At 39.9% G+C, this 13,491-nt stretch overlaps 2 protein-coding genes across 2 annotated transcripts in view; one reads left to right on the forward strand and one right to left on the reverse strand.

Moving 5' to 3' along the window:
* Nucleotides 1-13,491, forward strand: part of OCIAD2 (OCIA domain containing 2) — a 14,361-nt gene continuing 870 nt past the window's right edge. Inside the window, exons 1-7 of the mRNA XM_066632138.1 lie at nt 1-93; nt 2,117-2,218; nt 3,702-3,792; nt 5,081-5,134; nt 8,403-8,450; nt 9,605-9,710; nt 11,002-11,085. Of these exons, the coding sequence (XP_066488235.1) occupies nt 2,159-2,218; nt 3,702-3,792; nt 5,081-5,134; nt 8,403-8,450; nt 9,605-9,710; nt 11,002-11,080 (438 nt within the window). The 5' untranslated portion in view covers nt 1-93; nt 2,117-2,158 and the 3' untranslated portion in view covers nt 11,081-11,085. The remainder of the gene's footprint in view (nt 94-2,116; nt 2,219-3,701; nt 3,793-5,080; nt 5,135-8,402; nt 8,451-9,604; nt 9,711-11,001; nt 11,086-13,491) is intronic.
* Nucleotides 13,219-13,491, reverse strand: part of OCIAD1 (OCIA domain containing 1) — an 18,654-nt gene continuing 18,381 nt past the window's right edge. The window contains exon 8 of the mRNA XM_066632137.1: nt 13,219-13,347. Within this exon, the coding sequence (XP_066488234.1) occupies nt 13,310-13,347 (38 nt within the window). The 3' untranslated portion in view covers nt 13,219-13,309. The remainder of the gene's footprint in view (nt 13,348-13,491) is intronic.

Here is a 13,491-nt window from a genome sequence, read left to right on the forward strand (position 1 = left end):
GGGCGGGGAGCCCCCAGTGGAGGGAGCTGGAGGCGGAAGAAGCGGAGGCAGAGCGCGAGGAGCCTTGCCTGGGGTGTGTGTCGGACGCCAGAGGTGAGCGCGGTGGCGCGGCCGGAGGGCTGGGGCAGGGCTGTCGTCACCTCTCCAAGGCAAAGTGCCCAGGCGCAGGGCTGGCCGCAAAGACCTACCATCTTTGCATGTCTACTCGGAAGTAAGTCTCATTGAACTCAGTGAGGCTTGGGCTGCAATCCTGCCCACACTTTCCTGGGAGTAAGCCCCATGGACTACAATGAGACTTATAGTAGACGTGCATAGGATTGGGCTTGCTGGCTGCTATCCTATCCGCACTTTCCTGGGAGTAAGTCCCACAGAGTATAATGGGGCTTACTTCTGAGTAGACATGCGCAGGCTTGGGCTCTTACTCCCAGGGAAGTGTGTAGAGAGGATTGCAGCCTCGGAGATGCAGGGGCGCTGATTGTGATTAAGGGACTGCGCTCCGATCGTTTCAGGGGCACTCTTGACATGCTCTAGGGATGAGAGGTTGTGCTGAAAGCAGTTTGCGGGGCCGAGATCTTTGTAAGAGCAGCCTTATGCCTGACCACGTTTTGTGAGAAAACACACGAGTGACGGCATAAGTGTTGCGCACAGTAAGGGACATATTGAAAGCACTACTTTTAATCTGTAAGAGCCTATCCCCGATATTGATCTGACTAGGGATGCAATCCTATCCTCACTTACCTGGCAGTAAACCCCATTGCCTATAATGGGACTTACTTCAGAGTAGTCGTGCATAGACTGGGCAAGGCTGTAAGTCTTCAAGGCACGTGTTGTGTAGTAGACTGAGAATAAGAAACTGGGTCAAGATCAGTGCTGAATAGGGGCAAGGCTCAGGTGAGGTGTCTAAAGTTACAATATATTCCTAATTTGATGAGTAATCCAGTTATTCCTTTTCATTGTTAATGCTTTATTTCTGAACTGAGAGGTGCTGGCTGGTGCTCCAGCCCAAATGACTTATCATAACTTTTATATCTCCTTTTCTTCAAAGAGGTTGGATTGGTGGACTTTGAACAATGTCTCCTATAAGTAGAATTGCCACTCTCTGCTTTTTCCCCCTCCCCCAGGCTGCTCCTCTATTATTGCCTTGCATTAATTATGTCTGTCCAGTTTTTCCCCCTGTTCAGTTATTCCTACCATGGACATAAAAATAACTTGCTGAATTTCAATGTACCTAGCTATTGTTGCAATACAGAAGCTGGGCCTGTAGAAAAAAAAGTTGGCAACACTGTCCAGCCTCTCTGTCCCATTCAAGATGGGTAGAGCTACTCATTGAAAAGAAAACACCCTCTGTGCATGTTAAGTGTGTTGTTGATGTCATTATCATTCTACACTTTCCAGAGCTGATATGTAGCATTAAAACAAATTTTTTTTGGGGGGGGGGGTGAGTTTTACCTGAAATTAAGCCCCTTGTGGCTGACACTTATTTTACAAAATATGTTGGGAGTTATTAATAAACACATATAATTGTACATGCTGTGTTTCATAATAATTTTTTCTAAGTTGCATAACCATTTGTAGAATTATACTCAAGGTTACTATAGAACCATATTAAAACTACACTGTATAAACTGTATAAAACTAAACTATAGATCAGGGATGTCAAACTCATTTTATACAGAGGGCCGAAGTTAGAATTCATAGAGCCTGCTGGGGGCTGGAAGTGACATCATTAAGCTGATGATGGCCAGAAATAAGCAGTTTGTTCTCACATAGAAAATGTGCAAATCTTGTTTATATTTTCAAATATGAGAGAGCCCAATTAGAATGGGGGCTGGATAAATTGCTTCTGTTGGCTGCCTTCAGCCCACAGGCCTGCTAGGCCTGGTCCTAGATGGTCCTAGATTAAGGATCTCAACCAGAGTTGGAAAGGGCTTCCACCTTGGAGAGCTACCGGTGAGTAGACAGTACTGAGTTATGATAGACCAGTGGGCTGGCTTGTATAAGATAACTTCATATGCCTACATGGGAAAAGAACAACAAATGGAATAGTAGAACATATTGAAGTTGCTTTGAAATGCATGTTGTTGAGTTCTTCTTAACAATTGACTTTTTGTTTTAGGAAACAGTGTTGCTACATCCAGCTTGCTGGAAGGTATAAGCCATGGCTTCTGTTCCAGATGAAGGGAAAGTGCAGGCCTCGCCAACTGAACAAAAACCAAAGGTTTGTCTTTTCTGTTCCACTTTTGGAGACTAATCTGAGATTTCCTCTTCTACGGCATAGCAGGAGCCCTGTCACTTCTCACTTTTCCAAAGCACTAGTGATGAGAAAAGAAGAAAGAATATATTGTTCTAATACACTGGAGCAGCAGTTCCCAATCTTATCAGTGCTGCGACCCACCTCATTCTCCACAGTGAGTCACAATGTTCTTGGTGGTGCCAGGGAGGCCTCTTCTTGGACATGGCTCACAGGCTAGGCTCTCCCATCCACCCTTGCATTTGAATGGCTCAAAATCAGGGCCATTCCAGAAGCATTGGGTGGCCCCCGAGGCTTCTTCCAGGTCAACCTGGGCTAGCAACCCACTCTACCAGCCTCTGCAGGGCTCAGAATGACCTGTAGAAGCCTCCAAAAGCCACTTCCGGTTTTCAGAGGAAAACTAGAAGTTGTCTCTGAAAATGGGAAATGGACTTTGGGAGCTTCTGTATGCAAATTGCATACAAATGCATACAAATCCATTCAAATGCAAAGTGTCTTTCAGTGGGACCCCTCTTCCCTATGTGCCATGGCTGCAGCTTGCTGGAAAGAACTCTGCCACAAAGGAGCCCTATCCTCCCTGGATTAGTCTTGAGTTTGGAATCAGCAGTGAGCCCTGCTGAGGCACTGAAACCCTGTCATCTGCTTAAGGGTGCTGCAGAAGCCCGCTTGAAAGACTAGCACCATTTTCCCCCTTACCTTATGTAAAACTCCTCAATACCAGTTGAGATTTGCAAATTAAGGAGAAAAACGTTTGAGACTAATACTCTCAATCTTATGGAATGATATTGTTTCAGTCTGGCATTGCATGATTGCTTGTATTGCCAATTACAATGGTAGAATATTTCTAGTGATCTTGCATGTTTACAAAAAATTACTAATTTCCTCCCTCTTTATGTTTTAATTTTACTTTGAAAAGTAATCTGTGATATGACATTGGAGTCTGTCCTAAAGGATTAAGTCAGAGATTCCAATTGGCATGGCCAAGACTTCCTTTTAATCCAACCTTATTTTTATTGAAATATGTTTACATTTTAAAAAACCCTTATCTAGGCTTCAGTTTAAGTACACAAGGGGTTGTATCCTAACTGATTTGCACAAAGAAGAGGCATTCCTGACCACACAAGAGAGGGGCGATGATGATTTTTTTGCAGATTCCCCTGCCCTCCCCAGCTACTCATGTTACATCCCATATTGTTCTGGAGGGTCCCCTGGCCCTCAAGAATGGATTTTCATGTCTCACTGGTACCAGGAGTGGGGAGGAGGTGGTGAAGTTCCTGGGTGGGAATTGTCTTCACATGTGCACAGGTTAGGATAAAACCCATAAAAAACAAAATAAGTAGTAGAACATAGATTTATTTATATTCTACAGAGGGAAGATTTTAAAAAAGGATGCTGCCCTCTTTATAGTTCTCTAAGTTCTTATAAAACTAACAATTGTTTTTATTTTCAGAGTCTACTTCATTGTCCAATTTCAGGTGCTGCTCCTGAAGAAATTGCGAAGATCCGTCAACAATGTAAAGAGGAAAGCTTCTGGTACAGAGGTACATCACCTTGTTCTTAACTTTATTAATACCTTCCTAATACCTCAACTATGTATTCTTATCCTTATAGTGCTTGCTTTATTACTGAATCTCTCTACTTGAAGTCCTCCTACTGCTAGGACTGGTGTGAGCATTGTTTTCTCATGTTACATGAGTCATGTAGCATTTAAGTTAGGGGAAAAAAACCCACTGGGGTTTTTTTTTGGCCAGTAGGATTCAGGGTAATGTCTCTGTTCTTACATGAATTCAGGAAGAAGGGGAGGGGTTGGATGCTGGTGACTACACTTTTTGGCTTGGCTGTCTGGGTCAGTTGAAAATTATGGACCCATGACTCACATAAATAAAAAACTAGCATTTTTACAGTATATAAAAGGCATGTATTAGCCACTCATCCAGTCACCTGTGGTTAGTAATAATTTGTTCCAGGTAACCAAGTTGTGTTTTTTTGTTTTTGTTTTGTTTACCTTTAGACCACACATGTAGCATCTGAATGAGATGTTGTTTATAGACAGTACCAGAGAGAGCCTGTGTGATATAGTGATTTGAGTGTCAGACTGAGCCCAGGAAGACCTGGGTTCAAATCCCAGCTCAGCAACCTTAGCCCAATAGTAATTTCTCAGCCAATCCTCAAAAGGTTGTTAATCTAAAAGTGGGAAGAACTGTGCATATTGCTTGCAAAGCTAATATAATAGTAATCAGTAATATTCCTTCTCTCTTCTTTCACTGGTCCCTACATGCTCCAATATATAGATACACTGTAGCTCCTTTATTGAAAATGGGCTTCTGTATGTGCAGTAGATGTACATCTGAATTTACTTCTGTATTATGGTGCTCATCCAACCCCACAGAACTTGGTGCACACATTCAAATTGAGATGTACCCCATACATCACTAGTGTTGCAACAAGACCTTGGATTGGCTAGGGTTTGTGTGTGTGTTTAATGTGGAGGCTCTAAATTTTTTCTATTCATGGTGGTGCTGCAAAGTAATGACTATTGAGCAACCCAAAATGTAAAACCAGTGCCTCCATTTTGCTCCCACCTCCAGGAATGGCTCCGAAGGGGAGGGTGCTGCTTGCAGGCTATGGTGAGGCTCCCTGCAAAACTTAGTGCTGTGCCCCTCTAGCTATGCGTTCCTTCTTGTGCCTAAGAGTTCCAGATTCCAAAGTTTTGATTTATTTCAGAATTGAGTAACAGTTGACAAAGCCACATTTAATGCTAATTTTGGGGATGGGATATGTATTAAAATTTATGCAAATGCTATAATTATTTATTATGTTTGTTTTCAGCTCTTCCTCTTTCTCTGGGAAGTATGCTTATTGCTCAAGGACTGGTTGCCAATGGTAAATGGATTTTTTTTGTTTTAGTAAAATGAAAGAAATCCTCTTTATATTCACTTCACTTTCACTTTTGAAGCTTCACAGAGCCCTGCAGACAGCCGCGAAGGGCTCCTCGCACCCCAGGGAGGCTGCAGGAGGCTCTGGTAAATGTACCCAAGCTCCTGCAGCCCCCTGGAGCGGAGCGATCCTGGGGATCATGCTGTTGCCTTCTCCTGCCCTTGCTGCCTCCCCCCCACCCCCGCAAGAACTTACTGCAACTTTCAAACTTCGTGGGAGTTTGAAAACCGCAGCACTAGACATTTTGGGAAAAAATTAAAATATGTCATTTATTTTCTTATTGTATCTAAACTGCTTTTTAGTACTCTATACAGCAGTGGCTCTCACACATTTAGCACCTGGACCCACTTTTTAGAACAAGAATTTGTCAGAACCCACCGGAAGTGATGCCAAGTAATATCATCAAGCAGGAAAAGTTTTAACAAAACTAGGTTGCCATCCTACCTACTCTTAACCAGGAGTAAGTCCCATTTACATCATTGTTTAAAGAATATACATAGTAGCTTGTTAAAAGTTCAGGTCTGTAACATTTCCCCGAATGCAGTCACATACCATGGTAGCATCAGTCTAATTTATTACAAATGAAGTATTGAAATGAATGGGGACCCACCTGAAATTGGCTTGTGATCCACCTAGTGGATCCCAACACACAGTTTGAGAAACACTGTATACAGAATGCATTTGATGCTCTTATCACATAAAAATTGTACTGATTGGTATGTTAATAGAATTTTAAAGTATCAATAGCTTGTTTGTATTTGAACAATTACAAATACAGCCAGTACCATATTAGATATGGAGCAACAAGCTGTCTAAACTACTTACAACACAATGCTGTGCATGTCTACTAGGAAGTAAGTCCCACCTAATTAAGGATTGCAACCTTAGTGTTTATCATTTGAAAAAATAGGAACAAAATAAAAGCTGAGAACGTAAACTAAACAAAAGGAATTTTTTTAAATTACCTGGACTGAAATACAATCTTCTCATCATATTTTAATGTCAGTATTCTCCAGCAACAGAAGAAACACCACATAAGCCTGCAGCACCTTTCTACATGAGGCAAGAGTGGAATGAGTGTACATACCACAAACAACCATCTAGATTTTTAAACTTCTTTTAATTCCCTGGAAAGAGACCTAAAATTAGCCTTTAACCCTGATGGCAATCAGTAGATCTTATGATATAAAGGATGCCGTATAAATATATTTCCACAGACATGTGTTTCACATGCTGCAGAAGATGGAGCAATCTGAAGCAGATGAGAAGATAGTTATGCTTACCAAAGTATACAGGAATTGTAATTATACAGTAGCTGGTGCCCTAAAAGTTATTATAAAGCATTCTGAAATATTAGAGCAGCAGTTTTCAACCACTGTGCCACAGCACATTGGTGGGCTGTGAATGGTCCATAGGTGTGCCACAGGAGTTTGGGGGAAGGTCATTTATTAATAGGGCCATTGGGAGAGGTCCAACCGGCAGCAGAGTGCCTTGTCCAAAAACCGATGTGTCTTAACAATTTTAGTGTCTTATCAATGTTGTATGAAATGAAAAAGGTTGCAAATCACTGGATCTGACAGTGGATACAAAAATGTGTTGAAACATTACCTTAAACATATTTCATTCCTCATTAAAATGTAAAATAAAATATATTTCTTTGTAAAGAAAGTAAGAAGTCTTATTTTCTTCTTCAGTGTTTTTTACTGGAAAATTTAAAGAGGGAGGATAAAAATTTTTTTTCCTAGTTTTCACATTTCTACTCCAAGAGTCTATAGAGGTCAAAGACATTCAACAGAATGTAACCTATGAACCATTTTAAATATGCTGAGGCAAAGCAAATTTGCCACTGGTTGCATGTCTCTTTTGAAATGTGTACTTGACAATCATGGCTCCCTGACAAAATACTGTATGACATGTTTGCTGCATTCACATGTCCATTCTTTGTTACTCAGAAGTAAGTCCCACTGATTCCAATGAGACTTCCTCTCTTGTAAGTGTGCTTAGGATTGCAGCCATGGTTATGTCTGAAATTTTGCTTGATTTCTACCTACTGTTTCTTAGCTGAAAAGGATAAAGGTGACTCCAGCTAGGGAAAGCTCACTGCACTCTTGAATACCAGCTAAATGAATGTTTACTGATATACATGTATTAAAAGAAAAAAATTGGTCCCTTCTCCTGAAGGAGCAAGGCTTTGAAATGGAATTCTTTCACATAGGAAAATGAGGCATGGCTTGTTCTGAGGCAGTGGGGTTATCACATGTATATGGGAATTGTACTAGGAGTATTTTGTACATTTAAGGATTTTTTAAATCTCTCTCTGGAGCAGTGATTTTTCAGTCTTTTTCATCTCATGGCACACTGACAAGGCGTTAAAAGAGTCAAGGCACACCATCATTTTTTTGACAATTGATAAGTCACACTATGTTGCTGACATGGGGATTGCATTCCCCAGTGGCCCTAATTAATAAATGACATTCCCCCAAACTCCCTTGGCACCAGGGTGACCAGACACCCTCTTTTTCCAGGACATGTCCTCCTTTTCCCTGTGAGTGGGCCCAGGCAGGCAGCACATAACTTTCTTGTAATTAATAAATTATACGTAATATAGTTTTAAATTTAGTAATATAGTGTTTAAATTAATAATAATAATAATGATGATGATAGTAATAATAATACAGGTATTTATATACCGCCTTTCTTGGTCTTTATTCAAGGCTGTTTATGTAGGCAGGCTATTTAAATCCCCGTAGGGATTTTTACAATTGAAAGAAGGTTCTATCTTTCAAGAACCACAACATTTAGATTTTTCTTTCTGATCTGGTTTCATGTTCTGGCCTCCATCCTCCCACGCTCAGAGCAGCTGGAATAACTCGGCTCAGCTTGTCAGCTGCTTCAAGGTCACATGGTGCCGATGGCCTTGAACTGGTGACCTGCGGATGTTATCTTCAGGTGAATGGAGGCTCTACCCTCTAGACCAGACCATATGAAATCAATGTACAAGTGTTTGTAGCTTTTATTTTGTCATGTCCTACATTTTTCTTAATGACCTACATTTTGGGGTGCCTTGTCCTCTTTTGTGGTTATGACATCTGGTCACCTTTCATGGCATACCTGTGGACCATTTGTGGCACACCGGCTGCTCTGGAACAATGCACAAGCTTCAGGTAATTTATAGTATGAAAGGCTCTTCCTGACAGTTATTTCTTTTTTCTAGGTGTCCTCAAACCAAACCCCAAACTTGGAGCACTCCCTAAAATAGGAAGTAAGTCTGAATATTCTTCGTAACATTAAGGGATAAAAAGATTAGAATTGTACAAGTTTGTTATTAGAGTAGTTGTCAACAGATGCTACCAAGCTTGCGTGCCAACTTGTATGGCATGTGTGGAATGTTGCATAGCTTCCGTTTTCTGAGAATCTCAATTGTCACTATTGAATGAAGTCAGTCTTTTCAACTTCAAGGTTGCAGAGAGTAAAAAATCCTGCTGTTGCTATTTATCACTTTTCCACAACAAAGAAGCTCCCAAAGCAAAATAACTGAGTTGTTTCTCGGTCTCAAGGGGCTCACAATGTAAAATACAATGGCCTCTAGAAAAGACCCTTCCTTGAGTTAATTGGCTATCTCCTCTCCTCATTGAATGCTTTCTGCAACCTGTATGTACTTTCTGTTTCTCGGGTGGTGTTTGCCAAAAACAAATACAATGCTTTGAATTTATACTGACTCTTTTATGCATCTTATAATAATTACCATAGTTGGGGCTGTTTTTAAATTTATAGCGCTAGATCAAGGGCGTCAATAAGGCCTGGTTACAGCCTGTGGAAGCTCTTTATCTGGCCCATCTGATAATTGGGCTCTCCCAGTACTGCCCTTTCAGAAGCACCACTTCTGCCAAGGCTCTGGGAGACAGTGATGGAAGGAGGCCTCAGAAGGCAAGGAATGCTGTGGAGGAGGGAGCAGACCAAGAGGGGTGAGAGAGGGTGATGCTGCCAAGATGGTGGGAGATCCCAGTTATCACTTTTCTGAGCACCTCTCAGCAGCCGAGCTGTGAAGTGACACCTGGGCAGAAGCGGCGCTTTCCTTAAACTTGCTGTTCAATCTGGGCTCCTCAACCTAGTACCAATATTCTATTTCATGACTTAACATGCAGAGATTCTTTGCAGTTGCATGCATGCAGCTTCTGGCTGCATGCAAGGAGCTGTAAACTTGGATGTTCATCCAGTGCAGGCATTTGAAGAGAAATGGGACATTCTTAATTCCCTCCTTGACACAAGAAACAAAACAGCAGCTCTTCTTGGATTTTGTTTTTCCTGTGTAAGTCAAGCAATAACCTGATCTGTGCAATGTTCTTTCAAAATAAATTGTTGATATCTCTTAAATTTGATTGTCATGCAGAACAATATTTTGATCTGTCTTTGCAGTTGCTGGTGCCCTGGGCTATGCTATTGGGACAATGTCATACATAAGAACATGTCAGAAGAAATTTGAAAGTATTGGTATTCACCCTTTTGGCCCAGGCGGGAGATGGTTTGTTTGAAATAAATATATATAATGATGAGACTTGGATTTTATAAGAAAATAAGATTGGGTTTCTAGAGGTATAAACCTGATATTTTAAATTACATAGTAGTACTTCATATGTGAATACACCATATGTTACAATATTTAATGGGCACAGTTACTGTTAAGTGAATACTATTTCACAAATGATTATGATTATACTCAAATGTCCTTATTTTGGAATGTGGTGTGTATCTCTAGAAGCTTACATTAGCATTAAAGAACTGAAATGTAATTTGTAAAATTTGCAATGATTAGGAGGCATCTGTGACTTGCAGCAATTTAATAAAAATTTTATTTGGGAGGAAAATTGGTCTTTAGAAAATGTGGCTGCATAAGACCTATTGAGTCAGTTACATTCAGGGTAAGAGTTATTAAATATTGGCATGTAAATATCACACAGTTTAGGCAGGAAGGGTTGTATACAGGCAGATTGTAATGAGATGTGTTAGTGTGGTATAATATGAAAAGAGAGAGAGATTTACTACATGCTCAGCGGCAGCTTTAGTGGTAATTTTGCAGCAATAGGCTAAATTTTAAGGTATTGCCTGACTTTTTAAAATATTCTGTGACATTCAAATTTGGCATTTTTAGCTATTTAGTGTTCTTAAAGGATAGCTGATAAAGACATCCTGCTCTCCATGAACTTTCCATAGAACCTGTGTGTATTGCAGAGAAACCTGGAAGTGAATTTTAGGGTGTACTCATTAACTTCTGTGGAGTGTTGACTCATCTAGTTAAACCTGAATATTGCCAATGCCACCTACATGTCCAATGTTCCTATTACCGAACATTATAGAGGAATATTAATAAAGACAGCTTTCTTTTAGGCTTCTTTCTATCATTGCCAGTCTTAAGGAGGGGCCATTAATAAAAAACAACTTTGTGATAAGTCTTAAAACCACTATGTTAAGTCACAACGACTCTAAAATATGAGGGATTTGTGAGAATATGCAGGAACCTGCAGTGATTTCAGTTCTCTTCGTATTGTGCAGAACACAGAGATCCACTTTCTTTGCCTCTTAAAAAGTTCCTTACTGTAGGTACAGAAGCTGACAATTGATATTAATGGAGTTGTCTTCTGAAGCATGTCTTGTCTTCTTGTACCTACAAAGGGTATATCTAATAAGCAAATTTAATTTTGTAGCCTTAGAACTCAAATGAATCTTTCTTTAGGTGGCACCTCTGGCTACAGAAGCCTTAGTAATTACATTTAACAATTTTTTTCTTTCTGCTGCCATCTTCCCCATGTTTTTAGGCACTGTCCTCATGTTTGTAATGAATGCAAAGCTAAGCATGAAACAAACAAGCTGGAAAAATTGGAGACTGTTGCATAAAACAGGTATGTATCTTAAGGTTCAGCAACCTTTTAATATTTAAGTATCCTCTTTAAACACTTTTAAAATGGAGATTAAACAATGGACTAAGAAGGAGATCTAGCATTGGCAAGTCTGGTTATTTTTTCTTCAAACTCCTGGGTGTGAATTCAGACTGAATAAGCAGCCCATTTGTGTATTGGTAATAGCTATTATAATCTTTAGGGCAGTGGTTCCCAACCTGTGGTCCACAAGACCCTGAGAAGTGATTCATGATGTCTCCAGGGGAAAAAATTGCCTTTGATCACTTCTAGCAGGCAAGAAATCTCCCACAGACCATCATAGAGGGCAGAGAACAAACCACCTGCAGCTACAGCCACAGCCAAGTGCCAGCTGTGGCTGTGGACAGTCCATTCTCTGTCACCTTTGATAGTCCAGGGGCGAGCACTCGGAAGATGGACCAAAGAGGGCGGAGACCAGACCAGCCACAGCTGCACAAGGTCCACGACGATTCCGATCTTTGACTCAGTGGTCCACAGCCTCCTAAAGGTTGGGAACTCCTGCTTTAGGTATAACTACTGATTCCGTTTAGCTAGTGTATTCTTAAGTAATGGTTTCATTTGTAAGTTGATGATAGTAGAGAATGCAACCAGGGAACTACAATTGCTGTGTAGAACATGAATTGTGTTGAATATCCATTGAATGTAGTGAAAAGCACAATACCGTTCATAAATATTTTAATTAAATAATTCAAGATTTTTGCTGCAGAGTTAGAAGCAACTCTTAATATAGCCTAGTTCATTTAAATGTTTCAGACTTTTTGCCATGTAGCTCATTTCTTGGTTGGTAGAATGAAGTTTTTCATCATATTTTAGCATACATTTCGTACTGATGACACAATACACAAATCTTTCAAACTTATTTTACTTAAGTCTTGGACTCAATATATTCCAAAATAAATCTGAATCATTAAGTATTTACATATAAAATTCTCATTTATGAAACAAGTCAGTCATCTCCTTTCACCTAAAGCAGACCTGTTAGTTCTACTAGTAAGATTTGACCTCTGCTTTCATCAAAAGCCCCATCCCTTTTCATAAGATACAAAATAAAAATTTAGTCATTTTATGCCATTCCTTAACCAAAGATGATGATGGGTCTGAAATAGGTACCAGGAAAACCCAAGTATATATAAATTTTGAAAATTCTCCGTCATGGAAGAGGCTATCTGCATTAGTTTGATACAAAAGCACAGAAGAATAAACTGTAATGGTAATATACTGCATCAGTACAATAGTATTTACAGGGAGATGCACAGACAGAACATGGGGTGCTTATAGGCCATGCAAACCCATGTCACAAGTTTTTCAGGATGTCTATTTTAATACTGATGTGCATCACTAGAAGAACATCACAAATCCAGCCCCATGAAGCTAACTAATGAGACCAGTGACTGGTTTATGTAGTGTAGTGTTGACTGGCAGATGGTGTTACACATAGGTCTTTCCATAATCTGTTACCTGTAGTTGTTTAACAGGAGATATGAGATTGAACTTGATATACTGAACAAAACACGTGTGGCACCACTCTCCGAGTGCTATTTAAATATGGAAATCTCTTCCCAAAGACTGAAAATTGTGACATTTTAATATTTCAAAGTCTACATAAGATGAACCACACTACCAGTGTTTTCCATCATCTTAGGAGTATTCAACTGCTAGTTTTTACACAGAAGGTAACATTTCTTCACTTTGTTTCTTTGAATTGCCTTTAAAGTGACTAAGTTCATTTAGACCCCCTGCCATGCAGAGATCTCCTGGACTGCCCCAATACCCCAGAATGCAGCAGTAGCCATTTTGCATGGGGGACAACGACAATAAGATTGGGCTCTTTTAATTCCTTCCCTTTCAGTAGTGCAACATCTAAAGCAGACTTTATGTATCCCCTGATATAATTCACAGAAAGAAGCAATTTCTAGTTACCTACTACTGATTCCTTAAATATACTGATGGTGCTTTAAAAATTGTAGCACCTTTGTTTTTACTATCAATTTCTTGAGGCTTAAACACTGCTAGGGACAACAACCCATTCTTATTTTGTCAAATGAAAGGAGACTTAAGTATTTTTATTGTGACATATTTGCATTCCAAATAGTACATTCCAAATAGTACAGCAGAACATTTAGATATGATACACTGATAAAGCTGAAATGCTTGATTGTAGAGAGGTCTTCAAGATGCAGAAAAGCTTTCACTCTTCCCAAGCATCTCCATACTTATTAACTTTAACTACAAAAAGAAAAAAACCATAGTAGTACAAACAGAATTTAGTTTGACCTCTGACCAGAAATTACTTTAGACCTCATGTTTATAGCAGGACTGGCCAATGCAGTTGTCACAACACTGTGAGCTTCCACTGCTATACCATCACTG

Source organism: Tiliqua scincoides, chromosome 6, assembly GCF_035046505.1.
Source record: "Tiliqua scincoides isolate rTilSci1 chromosome 6, rTilSci1.hap2, whole genome shotgun sequence".
NCBI classification, from domain to species: Eukaryota; Metazoa; Chordata; class Lepidosauria; order Squamata; family Scincidae; genus Tiliqua; species Tiliqua scincoides.